The sequence below is a fragment of the Neolamprologus brichardi genome, chromosome 19 (genome assembly GCF_056152115.1).
Source record: "Neolamprologus brichardi isolate AB-2024 chromosome 19, ASM5615211v1, whole genome shotgun sequence".
In the NCBI taxonomy this organism is placed as follows: Eukaryota; Metazoa; Chordata; class Actinopteri; order Cichliformes; family Cichlidae; genus Neolamprologus; species Neolamprologus brichardi.
The window spans coordinates 2,302,988-2,320,131 of NC_142122.1; the positions used below are offsets into that span (position 1 = coordinate 2,302,988).

The 17,144-nt window shown below is 44.6% G+C and overlaps 1 protein-coding gene across 3 annotated transcripts in view; it reads right to left on the reverse strand.

Annotated features, from left to right (window-relative positions):
• LOC102797762 (connector enhancer of kinase suppressor of ras 3-like) overlaps nucleotides 1-17,144 on the reverse strand; it is a 45,562-nt gene that overhangs the window by 7,092 nt on the left and 21,326 nt on the right. The window contains exons 5-15 of one of the 3 annotated variants that reach the window (XM_087832881.1): nucleotides 13,852-13,893; nucleotides 12,969-13,088; nucleotides 12,778-12,837; nucleotides 12,193-12,261; nucleotides 11,952-12,098; nucleotides 10,635-10,759; nucleotides 10,127-10,308; nucleotides 9,938-10,024; nucleotides 9,488-9,738; nucleotides 7,470-7,507; nucleotides 3,407-3,449 (exon numbers count right to left, since the gene is read on the reverse strand). In XM_087832881.1, the coding sequence (XP_087689007.1) occupies nucleotides 3,407-3,449; nucleotides 7,470-7,507; nucleotides 9,488-9,738; nucleotides 9,938-10,024; nucleotides 10,127-10,308; nucleotides 10,635-10,759; nucleotides 11,952-12,098; nucleotides 12,193-12,261; nucleotides 12,778-12,837; nucleotides 12,969-13,088; nucleotides 13,852-13,893 (1,164 nt within the window). Of the gene's footprint in view, nucleotides 1-339; nucleotides 820-1,099; nucleotides 1,206-3,406; nucleotides 3,450-7,469; nucleotides 7,508-9,487; nucleotides 9,739-9,937; nucleotides 10,025-10,126; nucleotides 10,309-10,634; nucleotides 10,760-11,951; nucleotides 12,099-12,192; nucleotides 12,262-12,777; nucleotides 12,838-12,968; nucleotides 13,089-13,851; nucleotides 13,894-17,144 lie in introns of those variants that run through there. The other 2 variants (XM_087832879.1, XM_087832880.1) reach the window with 2 other exon arrangements.

Below are 17,144 nucleotides of genomic sequence, written 5' to 3' on the forward strand. Positions count from 1 at the left end.
TTGTGAAATCTAAGTTGCCTTTATTGACCAACTTCCTCTAGGTTAAGTTCCTTTTTTTTGAAATGCCAGAACTGTTCGAGAGAAAGAACAGAGACAAAACTAAGCACCGTGCTGCCCCACTGGGTGTGAAGTTAGAGAAAATGAGAATCTACACTGTGGGTTACACGTTTCAAAGTACTCTGAAACGTGTAACCCACAGGCACTTTTAGACTCGGTGGCAAAACCAGGCAGCGAGTTGTTCACAGGGTCCCGAGCCCTGCTGCAGCTGTCCAAGTTTAGCCACTTACCACAGCTCGCCAAAGTCCCCAGCTAGAACAATGAAGAGAGAAAGACTCATACCTGGTTCTTTAAAAGGTTCGTCCAAACAGCTAAGTATCCTCTGTGCCTCTGACAGCGATAATAAACCATCACTAGAAGCTCTCATCAATACTTCTGTATATTTGTGCCTTGCTCAACACAAATGTATCATCACTTTGCTTTCCGGCTGTCAGAGCTGAGAGGCTGAGTGTAGGAGGTAGATGCCTATCACCACACAAACCACTGCCCAAACCTGACTGAGAGTGACTGTGTTTAGTAACTAACTTCCTCTTGGAGTTTTCTCTTTTGCACATGTTAAGAACCATGTGTAATTTTAGTGGCAAGATCCAGACTGAACAAACCTACCTGCAGATTTACGCAACTATTCTTTGAGGTTAGATGCAACAAGAGATGAAAAATTAAATATTCCCTCTGTATGTAAGACGCTCTTTTATATCACCATTAAAGGAGGAAGTTTACACTTCACCTGAAAATAAGATTTTGCTTCTGAAAGTAAGCTTTCGGGAGAAAAAGAATGACGCAATTTCTCGACCACTACCTGAAACAAATACCTACAATGGATTCAAAAGAGCGAAAAAAATCTGCGTCTTACAATGAAATGACAAAGAATAGAGGTTAAATGTTAAATAACGATTTTCTGACTGTAACTACTTGTGTAGTTCAGCAGCAGTCAGCAGTAGCCTGACTGCTTGTTGTCCAGTAGCTTAGATGGCGAAACAAAGTCAAAGAAACCTGCGGACAAATGAATTAGTCCGAGCTGCCAGTAAAACAAACACTGTACCTTCCACCATAACCTCAGAGAAAGTAGTCTGTCTCGAAACCTTCGCTCAAAGGTTGACCAAACTTTGCCAAACATGTCAGGAACACAAGCAGAAAGCCAAAGAGCGCATTCAAAGACACGTCGGCTGGTTTCAGGTGAGTTCAGGTCCTGTCTGGGCGTTACCCTCCAAAGAGGCACCACCCAGACTGAAACTGACAAAGTGACAAATATTTCTGACTTATCCCCACCAATAATTCAGATATAACTACAGGGCTAATTTTTCTCATTTCATATTTTCCCCACTTTCCCCACACATCGCATCTTTCATTCATTCATTAAATTCAGTAAAATCCATACGTTTTCGCAGTTACCCCACCTGACCGCTGGGTGTCGCTAAATCCCAACTGTTTAACAGCCTTGGGAACCTCAGTGAGAGCGTCATAAAAGCATCATTTTTACCCAACACACACATTTGTCTTTACAGCTGTTGTTGTACTTGACGCGTAAAATGTAAACTGGACTTGCCTGCGTAATTCAAAACACATCATTGTTTCAAACAGCTGTGACATTCACAGTAACTCACGCTGAGTATAAAAAGCAGCATTTCACATGTGGTGAATGCAGAGGATGTCCGCACTGATGCTTACAAAGCACTTTTTTATTTTATTACTTTAAGAGAAGTTGATAAAAATCACCAACAACCGCCTGCAAGAAGAATTAGAAACATAAGCGGTTCATGTTACACCCATCCACTCGTTGCTTAGGGAAGCTGTTCCCTGGCTATCAACACCCTTCGCTGCCTCAGTGGGGAGCGAGTTTTTAGCCATAACATCACTGGCTGAGCTGTATCTGTGCAGAAGCTCGGATTGGCGGTAAACCAGCAGGCACATTCCTGAGTCCTGCGTTATTATAGTCTCCATTTTTACTAAGCCTAAATAGACAGGGGCCTCGTATTTCTTTCCACTTGCCATTGTACAGTAGAAAGTGGCGTGAAGTGACGAGGAGGCCTTCTTTCTTTATCTCGCTCACATTCGCGCAGGCTGTGGCTTCCTCTTTGCTTCGCTGTCACCCTATCTGTCTCATCTGTATCAAGTGACTTCCTCGATTTGCCTCTAAACCTCACAGAAACCTTTAATATTTCAATTAAACGCGCTGAACTAAACGCCCGTCTCATTTCTGTGCGTTTTACTGCAGCTCTGTGTTGGTGGAAGTGAGATAATCTGGCCTGCGACTCATGTCAAAGGATTCAAGGGAGTGCTGATTGGTCACACCAACTCAATCTCCCATCATGATCCGTGCTGAGAATCGTCATGGCACTTACTTACCCCCACCCAGAAACTGTGTGTGAGACAGAAAGAGGAGGGGGGGTCAAACAGAGTGGCTATTATTTACCAGGGGACTCTGACACAGTGTAAAGGGGGGAGGGTGCAGTGGTTGGAGATGATATCAGATTCTCGCTCGCTCGGTTTGATGGCGCTGCATGCGCCTCGCCGGCTGTTGGTGACTGTGCAGTTGCCGCTGATCATGTCCTGAATTTTGATTTTGGTGCACAAAGCTCTGAATTCAGGACTGAAAGAACTTAAATCAGAAGTTGGTCTGCAACATATAAACCTATATAGACACAAATAGTCTAAAAGAAGCGGGTGGTGGCATCCCGTATAGCACGCCTGCATCAGCGCTGACAGCAAGGCTGAGGTTGTGCAGCAACAACTTAACATAAATGTGCACAAATGTGATTCGTCCACGACTCCGTGTGTCCAGCCATCTTACCCCTGTGGAGGATTGACAGTAACCCGTGGTACTGGGGTGTGTGGTTTCACTGTGTGCGTCCTCAGTTAACCCCTGCAGTCATCTCATTCCCACATATGTTAAAGCCAGAAGGTGAACGATCAATTTTCTACTGACAGCACATTCAACAGAGATGCAGTCTTCTGCAAAGTGATGCTGCTAACACATAAAGATGATCTGTACCACGTTAGTTTAGAGATTTAGCACAAATTTTAATTTAGGATTTTGTAGTTGAATAAAAAATTAACCTGTCAAGGATCCGATTTATCCCCAAACATAAATGTCTTCAAGTTTTACGTAAAATTTTGAATTTTATTTCATATCCAAATGTCAAATTTAAGATGCAGGAAAAATCGAGACACTTAGAAAGATTCATTTATATTCATAAAAAACAAAGAGCTTTGTGTGCAGTGTAATGGGTCAACCATCGAAGCTCTCGATTTTCAGCGCCTCTTTGTCCAGGCCTTTCCTCACAAACACATCATTCAGGTGCATGCACTTCATTTCTTCAGTGAGAGGAGCTGATTGTTATTTACTTACAGCTTGAGAAAAGGACCACGATCGTAAATGTGGATGATTATACCTGTAAGAACAAGCGAGAGACACGAAAGCCAACACATTAATAACTGAAAACACACCACACGCACTGATGTCGAGCAGACTTATATCACACACCAAAGAGATTCATCTCACATTACCGCAGTGTATTTTGAACATTTCCAACACATACTTATTGCTTCCCAGCTAACTGCTCATTATCTTTATCTGTGTCCCAATCGGACTCTCTGATTTGGCAAAGCAGAAGCAGACACTTACGGGTTGGGATTTATTTGTGAGTGCGTCTGATAATACATTTGGAGAGCAGTCACAGGAGCATGCTGGAGAAGAAGGTCGCTCCCAATGTTCTGACTGTTCTCAATATTGAATTGCCCTCTGCTGGGCCTCAGCCAGTGTGATTTGCAGGCTGTGAAATGGATTAAGGCTTGCTGTCCTTCCCCTTTAATTGCATTTTTGTTTTCCCCCCTCTCAGATTAATAAAAAAATGATGATAAAGATTGTTTTAAAAATGGTTTTAATAGATGACAAAGAGAAATCTGATGCACCGTTACATTCCTCGCTTCACCGTGAGAAAAACCCCCCTCTTGTTTTTACAGATTGACCAGCCTAAAATTAATATGACACACGATTAAATCCGCTGTCAATCAAATTCCTTTCCCTGCATCAGCGGCGCATGTTCGTAACCGCCACCAGCGATGAGTCAACTACGTATCTATGAGATTTACAATAGCATCTGTCTATATATCCTAATTGTGAGTAATGTTTTTGATCAAGCGTGCAATAGACCGGATGCGGCGCGCTTGTGTGCGGCTCTTAGAATAGAAGCACCGGGCTGGGGGTGGGGTGCAAGGCGTTTAGTCATCTATTGGGGTGTTAATGTGGGGAGTCACACTTCCCCAGGCCCTGCGTCCAAGACAAGAGATCTATGGGCAACGCATGAGGAGAGGGAACAGCAGTCCTCATATGTCATCATATTTGGTAGTGGGATGGAGTTATTTATAGTTGGAAGCGGATTTAGGATTCGTCATAACAGTGACATTTCTAAAGATCTCTGGGGGATCTTGGGGGTGGATGGACACATTGCTGTGTGGGACATGTTGGATGCTGAGGTGCTGAGACAGAGCTGTTTAAAAAAAGGCCACAAATACTCTCAGTTTCATTATAAGCTCTAAATTAATTAAGGAACTTCAATAATGGAAAAAGTCACGTCGATAAAAATGACTAATGCTCTGCAGAGGATGTTTATCTATCTCTGTAATTAACATTGTTTTACCAACTACCATCAGCCACAGTAGAAACCTTCACTTTGGAGGTAGTTCTCTACCGGGGAGCATAATCGTTCTCCAGGTTGTACTTAGACACCTTCAGTCTGGCTTTACGTTGCCTCCTGTGCAGAAGTGGCATTTCTCTGATACCTCACCCTCCCTGCAGGGTCCTCGTGACTACAGTTCCCGACTTGGTTAAGTCTGTGAGGCTTTTGCACTCTGTGGTTCTTGATAATACTTTACACTCCAGTTGTCCACACTCGGAAAATCTGTGATAACTTTGAATATCCATCTCCTGCTTTGTGAGCATCTAAACTAAACGGATTACTCTCGATACCTCAGCAGAGCTGGCATTATCATTAAGGACTACTCTCACCCCAGTAATCAACTGTTTGAACTATTACCGTCAGGCTGATGGTACAGGTCACATAAAACCAGGACAAACAGATTCAGGGATAGCTTCTTTCCCAGAGCTATCACCGTAGTAAATAAGCACAAAACAATTGAACCCGCTTAACTATACCATACTTGCCATTGTCACTATATTATGCTGCTATCCTGTATATATCGTACTTATTATTGTCTCAGTACTTCGGTTGTTTTATTGTACTTTTTATATTTTACATTTATATTTATTATTGCATTTTGCACCAAGGGAGTGGCACTCCAATTTCGTTGTACTTTGTACAATGACAATAAAGGCTATTCTATTCTATTCTATTCTATTCTATTCTATTTCGCTGGTTTTTCCACGATGCTTTCTCATGACACAGATCAAATCCTTACTGAAGTTTTTATACTGTGTGTAAGTTAGAAAATAATTATAATCATTGCTCAGCAGTGGATGGTTTGTTTGTGATGCTCAATAAAAAAGTCAGTTTTACAGGATGCTAAGATGCTACCTGTGCTTTCTAAAGTAAACTAGTATGTGTAGAAATGCTGTGTAGAAGATTCCTTACTCTGTTAGACAAAACTTTAGATTTCATTGGAAGGCTAATAATTTGTAAATGACAATAATTTGCGGGGTATATTCATATATAGACATAGTATGAAGAGGTCCCTTTTTCTGTAACCATCTCTCCTCCAAATAATTCATTTGGCTAGTTGAAAATCTGGAGCATTAGCTGTTGTGTGCTTGCTTTTTGTCTTAAAATAGCCAGATGATTCGTGGTTTGAGAAACTAAGGCTATTCTATGGGGTGCAACAGTTTGTGCAACACACAAAAGTGCACGCGAAACAGAAGTGAGAGTGCCCAGTGAGCAACAGAAATAGTGTGTCAAAGTTTCAGATTTGGGAAACTGTCTGCTCACAGGCCAACGGTGAAGAAACAACTTCCAGGAAGATTTGCAAAGAAAAGAATTTTCAGAGACGGACAAAAAAGGAAAATATTAAGATGGGCAAAAGACCCCAAAAGTGAGGGTTTGGGGGTTTTTGGAGAGTAGTTTAGTAGTTCACTGCCCTACGACATGTTATAAATATTTAGAGAGCAGTCAGCTGGTATACTGCCTGCACACAACACAGCCTCTGGATCTGAGTCCTGCTGTTGTGGTGGGAAAAATGTTGTATGTAAGAAGTGCCCATCAAACCGTTCCACATTGTGGGCTGCACTTCATAAAGCACGGGCTAACATTTATCCAAGACTGCTTTAAGAAAGTGACAGTAACAATGTAAGAAGTAAGGCGGTCGTTGGAAGAGTCTCTGCAGACGTTTATTTCTAAATCGCTTTTTCATTTCAGAGCTGGAGAGTAGCTGAAGCCACGGCTGACGCTGGGGGAGGGGGAAGGGGACACGCTGGACAGGTGGGACTGCTACATGATTGTTAGGTGGCTCAGGGGAGCAGGTCATCTACCAATCAGAAGGTTGGTAAAAAAGTATCCTCAGCAGGTCGCGCAGCTCCAAGTTGCTCTCCGATGTATCATCAATGTGAAAGGCGGAGATAAAAGCGCTTCTGTGATTCTGGTCGTGTCCAAATTCATGGGCTGCATCCTCCTGAGGACCCGGCCTTCGCGGTCTACGTGGGCCGGGTCCTCAGGAGGTCGGGTAGGCCGGAAGTAAATGGCTATGGAATTGGACGGTCTAGCCTTCTCGATCTACTCCCGCCCTTAATTCAGAGTATTTCCGGTTGTCAGCGCCACGGCACAAAAATCGAAAATGGACCCCGAAATCTTTCTCCGTTTTTTGTGTTCATTTTAATTATCAACGAGCTAACCCACATTCTCGCCTGAAAATATGTTTACAGTTTATTTTGTGACCCAGAAAGATTAATAAGAGTAATTTTAAAACTTAGTAGCGGCCGCCATTGCCGGAAACTGGAGCTTGACTGGGCCGCGCTATGAATTCTGGGATATGGTGGGCCACAAAGAACACACCCGACCCATCCTTCAAATTCGGGGAAAAGGAGGACGCATTTGTCGGCTGCATTCGGAGGAGTCTACGAATTTGGACAGCCTTCGGCGCGTCGCTGGGACGTAATCGGTCTACAAATGCGGCTTCAGGAGGATGCAGCCCATGAATTTGGACACGAATGACATACGGTGTATGAAATGCAAAGCCAGTCCTATTACAGCTGTAGCAGCACATACACTGCATCATCGTGCAGGACGACATGTCCACCACAAGGGAGCTACACAAAATGATAATTTCAACTAAAACGGAAGTATTTTACTCTCACTTTGCAACTAATTTATTTAAGATGTCACAGACCTTTGACCAGCAGCGTGTGTGTGTGTCTGTGCGTGTGTGTGTCTGTGCATGTAGGAGAAAGAGGGAAGGGAACTCACCGGTTGAGGAAGTCACTGCTAGAGTGCCAGCTGGACCCCTGTGATAAATAAAGATTTTTAAGTTAACGCATGTGCTCTCAAAGCCTCAGTCTGAATGTTGAGACGCTCTATGTTGATTAATATTCCTGTGATTGTGATTGTGAAGATTTGTGTGCTGCTTTCTTGCAGGGCACTGAATTATGCACGGATTAAGGTAAGCTTTGCAGAAAAACAAACGGAGAACAGAAAACAAGTGGTTGTGATTTTAGAGTTAATAAAAAGAATGCAATTATATAACAAAAGGCAGATTTTTATTTTTGTTTTGTGACATGCACAAACTAGAAATACTTCAGCACATCGTTCCCTTGTAACCATTTGTGATGTGTAGGCATAAAATGTTAGTGGTTAGCAAACTTATGCAGTGGGATAAACAGAGCGCAGGTAGTACTTAGGCAGACCGCAGCGTCTCAGAAAGTGCAAATTAGTGAGGACCGCAGGCGACTACAGCTCAGCAAGCTCGGGCAGAGCAAGATTTTAGGAGGAAGAAGTGAAAGAGAGATAAGAAGACAGGCTCCTCTCAGTCAGTAAATGCATGCATGGTGAAAACATGGGCAAAGAGAGAGGTCAGAGAGGCGGGCGTTCCTCGTGGCTGTCAGAGCTTCACCTTCACGACGAAAGCTGATGATCAGTCCCAGTAAGGTAATCCTAACCTGCCGTTTTAATGTTTAAAAGGCAACATATGTGCCAGAAAAGAGATGCCCCAGTGGGAAAACCTGCTTTGACCATATGGCTCCCCAGCTGGAATCAAAAGTTCAAAGAGGGAAGTGGTTACATAACCATCGCCATCTGACACCAACAAAAGGTAACTTCACGTTAGCTATCCTGTTGCACTGAGGCCAGGTTCACCTCAAAGGTCAAAGCAGGTTAGAAAGACAGCTGGCTCTACAGTTTGGTCCTGGCGTGGAAATTAATATATATATTTTTTCTTTACAACCAAACCTGAGGCTGAATGGAGCTCAGCAGGGTTGCAGGAGAAGATGCATATTACAGTGAGACGTTTAGCAGCCGCTCCACACGCACCAGTAAAATAAAGACAATACAAAAATTGACTGAAATGAACTGCAGTTTTTAATAAATCGCTATTCAAATCTTACAAAAAGGCAGATAAAGCAACAACAGACACTCATTCCCTGTAGCTTCTTAAATAATGCCGTCATTCTGTCAGTGTTCAAAAACACTGACATAAAAGACCAGTTTACTGTCAACCAGCTGTACGTAGAGGCCCTTTAGATGGGTGCTTGCAGAGTGAGCTGAAACACAGGTTATAAAGGTTTACTGAGTTGAGTGCATAGCCTTAAATCATGCACAAATGTTTGCTAGTGACAAGATAAACACCTTTAACAACCAATGCAGCATTTTTCCACTAAAGTGACAGTAAAAATCGTATGCATAGCTTTACAAGAGGCAACCATTGGCAGAAGTTAATGTAAGCAATCACAAAAATGAATGTTTTAAAAAAAGCAACATGAAAAGAAAAACAGCCTCGCTAACAGACATGTGCTGCTCGTCTAACTTATTCTTTTTTAATAACTTATTTATGCAAATGAAAAGCAAATAGACAGAGAACCGAACTGGTCGAGAGCTTCAGTGTATTAAATAAGCGACGTGAAGAACATCTTAGCCGAAACATTACATGATATGTACAGAGATGTCCGTGTACAGCAAACGAGGCCAAAAAAAGCCTAAATCTGAACACAACTGTGTCCTCTTGATGCTGAGGCTTGTGTCAGAGATGAGGGTTGTGTTAAAGGAGCGATGACGTAATGTAGTGAGTACTACAAAAGCAGGTTTGGTTGAGGAGTAGCAGTTGTAGTTGGTAGTAGTAGTAACACCAGGGAGGTATGGGAGAGAGGAGTGTGAGAAAGCCCGAGGACGTTAAATGTCAAAGGCACTGAGGAAGACAAGACAGGAACAGGAAGCCCCGGACAGGAAGCGCATCATCAGTGAGTCAATAGCTTAAGCCGCGTGATCCAACTGACCAGTAGTGAGCGTTCTGCCGTCGTGCGCTTGGAGACGGGAGCTACCGGAGCCTTTTTCGTGTCTTCCTGGTAGGGGATGGTGGCACTGTTGTGGAGGTCTGAGTTGGAGTAGTAGCGGCTGCCCCGGATGTGGTCCACTCGGATGAGATGCCGTTCCCCTGCAGGCCTGTAGGGTGGAGACACCGAGGGGACCTCCTCGGCAATGGTGGGGATCCTCTCGTTGCTCAGGTATCTGTACAGGAGGTCCTCACCTACAGCAAAGACAATGACAGGTTATTCTAAAGTCTCTAAAAATGCTTTGCAAATCTTTTTTAAATATTTGACTTGTTTTCTTATTGAAATTAACTAAGCAGCAACTTAATGGGCTGAAAAAATAATGTGTGATAAAGTGTAGTTCCACTAGTGGCCACTTGAGGCTGTCTCCAAATTTAAATGATAAGTTGTACACACCTTTCCTTCCCTGCGCCCAGGGCTTCGCGTAAGGATCAACCACTGACAGACAGGTGTCTGCAGGCATGGACAGCGGCCGGGGCTTACCTTGAGACAAAAGTTTCACGCTTGTTAATTGTTCTGAAAGCACTTTTTCTGAGTTTCCGTCAGAAGAATATTTATAAACCACTGCGATGAGAAAGTACTGACCACGCGAGGGTTTATGCTCCCTCATTCTGGGCTGCACCACCTTGGCTTCGATGGGACAGCCGGCGCTTTGCTTGTCAAACTCGGTGCAGTGTCCTCTCCTCTCCTTGTCCAGGAAGGAGTTAGGTGACTCGGAGCCCTTTGGTCTTTTACTGATGCTGGAGAAGGCGTCTGTTCTCGCCTCTCTGGACGGAGGAACAAATGTTCATTAACTTATCTCCACAGCAACAGGAGGTGGAGGATAAAACAGTCGTAGTGTACGGACGGGTGGGAGCTGAGTGGGCTGAAGACCAGCAGAAGAGAAAGTGATCACGAGCCGGGACCACACTCATTATTCATCAGCTTTAAAGCTCTGAGTTAGGCTGTAGCAAAGGTTGACTGGGGGTGTCTGAATCCCTCACAGCGGGGGGAGCAGGTGGCCTCCAGCCTTCTTGTTTTAGTACTTTACTACTTCTAGAGCTGAAGCTGCCAGTAAATTAATAATCGGTGCACATGAAACAGGATGGCTTACCGCGGCGTGTACGGCATTAGAGGAGGAGGCGGGATGTACAAGTCCAGGATAGCCGGCTTCTCCTTTTTGGTTGATCCGTTAGCTGAACTGGAAGGAGACTGGGTTCTAACGAGGGACGAATTATTCTGAAAGAATACAGCACAAGTATGAGAGCCTGATCTAATCTGGAGAAGAAAGTCATTCCACCTCATCTGACTGCATGTACAGATCAGTTTCTGTCTAAAAACAAATGACGTCATTACAGTTTCTGCTTACATTTTTTTCTCAGCCTTAAAGACTTAATCTGACTTCTTGGCTAACGGGAGGAGTTCCCCACATGTGGCGAGACATTTAAGTTCCTGTATGTCGGGCCTTCTTGTTTGAGGTATGGAAAGATTCTGAGTGTAGTCCAAAATAGCCTGAGACACTTACCACAGTTATGTCTCCCCAACATCGTCCTTGAGTGTTACTCTGCTGTTCTCATCAGGGCAAAATTACACATCTGCTGATGCAGCATTGTAAATGTGATATATGGCAAACGAAACATCCGACTGGGGATCTCGTCAAACACTGCTCTCTGCGCTTCTCCAAATAGCTCAAATAGTACAAATTATATACTATTACAAAACCAGTGTCATTCATTCTCCAGTCACACCGTATGATTTGTCTGTTTGGCTCTTCGGAGCCTTGCTATCACAAATAAACGGAGACGCCTGGCTCTGATGGGTCTGACTCCGTGTTAAAAGATGATGCTGGTGGATGTGTAGACATTGGTCACCTTTGTGCACAGATTTGAGAAAGCCCCTCCTAACTGATCTAATCTCCTCCCGTCTTCTCCGGCTATAAAAGAGGCTGCGCACAGGATGACGCGGTGCCAGAGCTTCAGTCTTGTAGTCTACGTTTATGACAGGCTTGCAGCCTCCCCCTCTGTCAGTGGGGACTCACCTAATTTAGCGTAATGTGTTCATTTGATTATGAATCAGCTCACACATTCCCTCACAGGCTCGATATTTATCCCATTTCCCTTTTTCTTTAACACAAACACATGATTGTGCGTCTGTTGTTTGCTTTAAACCGTGACGTTGGGCCGTCTAATAAACTAACCATTCTGAAACACTAAAGCTCAGAAGCTTGAATAACATCCTGGGACTTTGTTTGCCTCTTTTGTTGTGCAAGAACAGCTGAATGCTGCATTCAGTCGAGCCAGCAGCACTCTTTCAGGGTGGCCCTGTCTGGACTTGCTGCTTTGGAACCAACTCCCTAAAAAGCTGGTAATTGTTTGACGATGATTAGACGAGACGACGATGAAAGGAAGCGTGCATGCATGTGTGCATGTACCTGAGGTACTGGGGGCTTCCAGCGCATGTTCTTCAGTGGGGCGGGGGTGAAACCTGTTGTGCCCGTGGGCCTCTTCTTCAGGAGTAGCACCACACCTTTAGGGTCCTCCCTCAGTTTAAAAACCAGGTTTTTCAGCTGCCAGCCCACCTGGTTAACAGGAAGCGAACGCACATGACGCTCGTGCGTTTGATTAAAGATTTACAGCATGTCTTTAACCTCCCACACAATCTGGGATTCTTACCACAGTCTGATGGTTAACCTGGATCACCTCGTCCCCAGCGTGGATCTTCCTCGTCAGGTCTGCGGGCGACTAAACATAAAACATAAACAGCTTTTATTGAACACAGCATTCTCAAAATGCTGTGGAAACTGGGCGGCGCTCTGGTACCGCTCGTGCCTGATTTCTGCACCAGATGAACACTCAGAGATCAGAATCGTGAGAAAAAGCCTCTCAGCGTGTGACTGTCAGCAGAATAATATCACGAAGATGCCAAACGAGATAAACTGGTCATTATAAGCGATGATTCAGGTTGTGATTCAGGAGTGGGGACTGGAGGCGTGAGGATCCGACGGTGGCTGTGATGCACGTGTGTGAGTCACTGACTGTCTAAGTGTGGTGAAAAGGTAAAACTTGTTTGTGTGGAGCGCAGAAAGAAACTATCCCCTTTGCACATGAGCAGCTCTGAACTCCCTCACATGATGTTACTCAGGGGGAGGATGAAGAGGAGGAGGAGGATGAAACTTACAAAAGCTTATTTAAGAGTACTGGCAGCAAACGAATGAATTTCAGCACTGAAACTGGCTAAACTCGTCCTGTCCTACTTACATGTTCTGTGGTTCCAGTGATGACATGCAACCCATCATAAGTCGACTTGATGTACATTCCCTGGGTTTAAAAAGAAAAGAAAAATGGTGGATAACAGCGTATTACCAGTTCACACATCGAATACATTCCCAGACAGCCAACCCAAGAAGCCGACCACAAGTTCGAGGTTCAAAAAAAGCATCATTCCTCACCAGACCCTCGCCGGGATTGATGTTGGTCAACTGGACTTCTTCCAAACAAGCCGACTGGCTCATCAGGGGGTCAGAGGTGGTTCTCACGGTCTGATCGCAGATGGTGTTCAAAATCTTTGACTGCAGAAGAGAACGCCAAACGAAATGCCTCAGTGGTCAAAATAATAAGCACAAGACTTTAATAAACTCCTCGCTGTGATCATCAAGTGCTGCACTTCATCATCCAAAGATCAACTTATTGTGTGTTTTACAGCTTAGAACTGGCGGTTAGGTTACGTTCCTCCTATTCATACTATATGCCTGACATTAACCTCACTACTGTGAGGTTTAATTTAAGTGGAGCGACCTCAACGCATAGGACTGAAATCAGTCCTTTGAACACACCTCTTCTATGTTCCTTTCCTGCTTAATGGCAAATACTATAATTTCTCATCATTAGAGGGTTTTTTTATCGTATATACTTTATGTAGAGTTGATCTTGAGGAGTCTAAAGGCAGGAAATAAAAATAAATCGGACTCGTGCCAAATAAAGAATAGAAAAAGAAAGAAAGAAAGAAAGAAAGGTAAAGAAAAAAGCTTTTAAACACAGACGTCTGTAATATGAATTTCAAAGAAAGATAGAAAATGGTAGAGGAAGCCCAGTGTTAGCCCACAGAGTCTGGAGAGTGTCAACAACAGGAAACACTGATTGATGGCAAGGCCATAATAGACCCACCTCCTCCCCCTCTGTGTACCCGCCTGCTCTATTCACTCAAAAATCTGACCTTGCTGCTGAAAGCAAGTCTGACACAATGCCCAATTAAAAAGACTTCAAGGCCCATTCCCCACAACGCTGGAACTTCCAGGTCAGTTCTTTGTTCGCAAAGAGATGCAGAGTACTTACAACTTCCAGGATCCTTTCTTCCATCTCATAAACACTGCAGTCCTGTTGCAGAGAAGAGAAACAGGGAAGAGGAAGAAGTTATTCGATGGCTCGAGAGCGAAAAAGCAAAAGCATGAAGCAGGGTTTGGGTGAATGGGATATAATCAGAATCCTCCATATAGAACTGAGAAAAATGAAAAAAGCCACAAATACACAGCTTTTAGCTTTAAATGAGCGCTTTGCTTAAATTATGTGGATGCTTTAATTACATAACACCCTTTGTGGTTCAGTTGACTTATACTGGAATGTAAATACCATAAGAACAGTCATACGGTAACTATGCGCAGTCGGGAAAACATGTCATCGTGCTCAGAAAAGCCTCTTCCAAATCGTCTGCTGGCAGAGAGCAAATATTTGGACGCACGGCCGCTTTCTTCGTTGCGACTGGGTGGGCTCGTGGAGGAGGGGAGGTCCTCTGAAGACGAAGCTGATCTTTGCAGATTTTATCAGCAGCTCCTTCACCCAGTCAGCTGGGAAACTGTCCACTGGCCCTCTCCAAGTGTCAGCTAGACAGGACACAGCTGTGGCAACAGCCCCACTGACAACTGTGTCGCTGGCGGGGAAAGGGGGGGGGGGGGGGGGGGGGGTCAGTCTAGAGAACCCCCCCCCCGAGGGAAAACATCCAACAAATCACAGGTGACATGCTTCTGTCAAAACCACAGAGCACAAAGGTATCAGTGTCAGGCTCGTACGAGCTACAAACCTAAAGGAAAACTGTTGTGATGTGCACAAAGCCAGCTCTGTTGCTCTTTGTAAACGCATTGTACAGGCAGCAAATAGGGGGGTCAGCCATGTTTTTCCATATTTCCATAGCTTGCACATTCCACTGGGATAAAGCGGAGCGTTTGTTTTCAAAACCGTCGGCTTGTTTGCACTAACGAGATTCGCACGACGGTCTGTGGCCGTGAGCGATGGCTGCGCATCAAAGCAGAATGCACGCAGCGCTCCTAAATATTCCCTTCGATCCACGTTTTACCGTCTGTTTGAAGGATGAAACTCATTCGGTGAAGGTTTACACACGCGGCTGCTATGTTTCCCTGACTTTGGGGAGGAAAACGAAAAATCAGTATAAACACGAGGTAGGAATAAATGCAATTATAAAACATTTCCTGTGACATATATCGGTCCCCAAAAAATCATGTTTCCAAACAATCTAATTCCAGCCAGGAATATATGGCGGTTTCAGCAAGAATTTAGCTGCTCTTCCATAAACAGACAGCTGCATATTTCTTTTACAGACGTTTGGATCGCTGCTCTCTTCACTGAGCCAAGAAGGATGAACTAAAAATACATATTTCAACGTTTAGAGGTCGTGAAACAAAACAGCGTGTCATTATCAGCTGGCACGACTCCCATCAAGCTTTAACATTTACAGAACTTCTCCATAGTATCAGAGCATGAGAAAACAATATCATAGACTTAGACTTCTGGCTTTATTTCTCATTTCTGAGAACTGTTTGTGCTTCCAAAGTAATCCCACATCTTTGTCAGGACCAAAGTAGTCGCAGTAGACGAGGGCGAGATGAGAAAGAAAGCGCTGCGGCTGAGGACAATTCCCTGGGTGTACTGATCCCTGACGTTATGGACTTGATCTCACAACCAGCGTGGATCAGATGACTCTCTGGGCCTTTGATCAGCCACCAGAGAAGATTTGCATGGTCGGGCAGTGAGGTGGCTGAGAGTGGAGCGCTGGCACAGTGCCGAGCCTGGACTGACTTCACACCTGCAGGAAATCAAGGCCACGGAGGCCACGTGATGACAATGATGGACTTTATCGTTTGCAGAGCAGAGAACTTCCTTCGTCATCCAGCGCGAAGCGTAAACTAAAGACACGCGGGATTGATGAAAAGTGCATACTTTGACAGAGAGTGACCTCCACGCTGACGGGTCAGCCAAGAAGGACGATGCATCCAGTGTTTTATGGCCTTGTCCCATTGTGTGTGCAAACACAGGCTTCATTCAGGCAGAACACATAAAGTGCGATCTCAAAAGCCCCGATTTCTGGGCAAACCTCACGCCGTCCTCCCCCGTCATAAAACGAATCACTGTGGCAGACTCCTGTGCAACTCGTTTTATTAACCAGTGCTTTCCATGCTAGCCCACTTGCTCTAAAGAAACAAGGAATCCAAACGATTCAGACAAATCGGAAATGAAACGAGGATTTTTCTGAGCCCGTGTGCTTTTTTATAAACTCGAATCATGGGATTAGTTGGAAATCGGCCGTCCTCATCAGCTGCTAGCTGGCTTAAAACGAGCAAGTCGAACGGCATGTCTCTCCAGCTGCGAGAGGAAGCTAATCTCTCAAACCTTTCAGCACCTATCAGAAGTTTATTCTCCACCATAACCTCTCCACGTTACATGGCAGTGTGAGAAATGGATACCCCCACTCCTCCTGGATGACCATGACCGATACACCCACAGTAAATCACCGGAGGCGCTGAAATCCCAGACTCTGGCGAGGAAATAGGCACTCTGGGAAAGGAATTTATTTTGATGCAATAACCCTGTGAAAAAAAATGACACCTGCACTCTCAGGAGCCACTTTCGCTGGCAGCATAAAATGAGTTTCTTATCGGGATAACCCTTGAGGGATAAAAGACAAGCGGGTGAATTGATAGGAAAGAAAACCCAGTCGAATAAAGTCTTCCCCATATGCATGAGAAACCACTACTGGTTTCGTGAAACTGGCAGAAGCAGGAATAACTATACTGATGCAATTCAAGAGCAACCCTCTGCAGAAATATAAAAGGGTGGCTGCCGATGCTCTGCGTTATCTGTTAGCCATCTTTCCAGCAGTCTGAAGGACCACCTCCTCAATCCTTCCACTAAACCTACACACAGGAAATGCTTTCAGACGGTTTGGTCTCCCACTGCGAGCATCTCGGAGAAGCAAAAACAGGAACCACATGGCCGAAGGAGTACAGCAGCCCGGGGAATGTTGGCAGCCACCTCTAAAAGAGCACTCGTGGGTTTTATGAAACTGGAAGCACAAAAGCAACGTTTACCATTAAACGTCCCCACACCGAGGGGGTCTCCTCATTAGCCAGCGCGTGGAGGAAAAGATCCCGAGAAAAACAGCAGCATTTGCAATAATGTGCTCAGACTGCTGGCTTCAGGCTCATGTCATGGCTGCCAGACCACATTTCCCATAACACTCTTCTCCTACACATCTGTGCCCCTGAGCCGGTATGTGCTCAGTGGAAAAAAGCTATTGTGTGTGTGTGTGTGTTTCCACATGTTCTGCTGAGCTAACT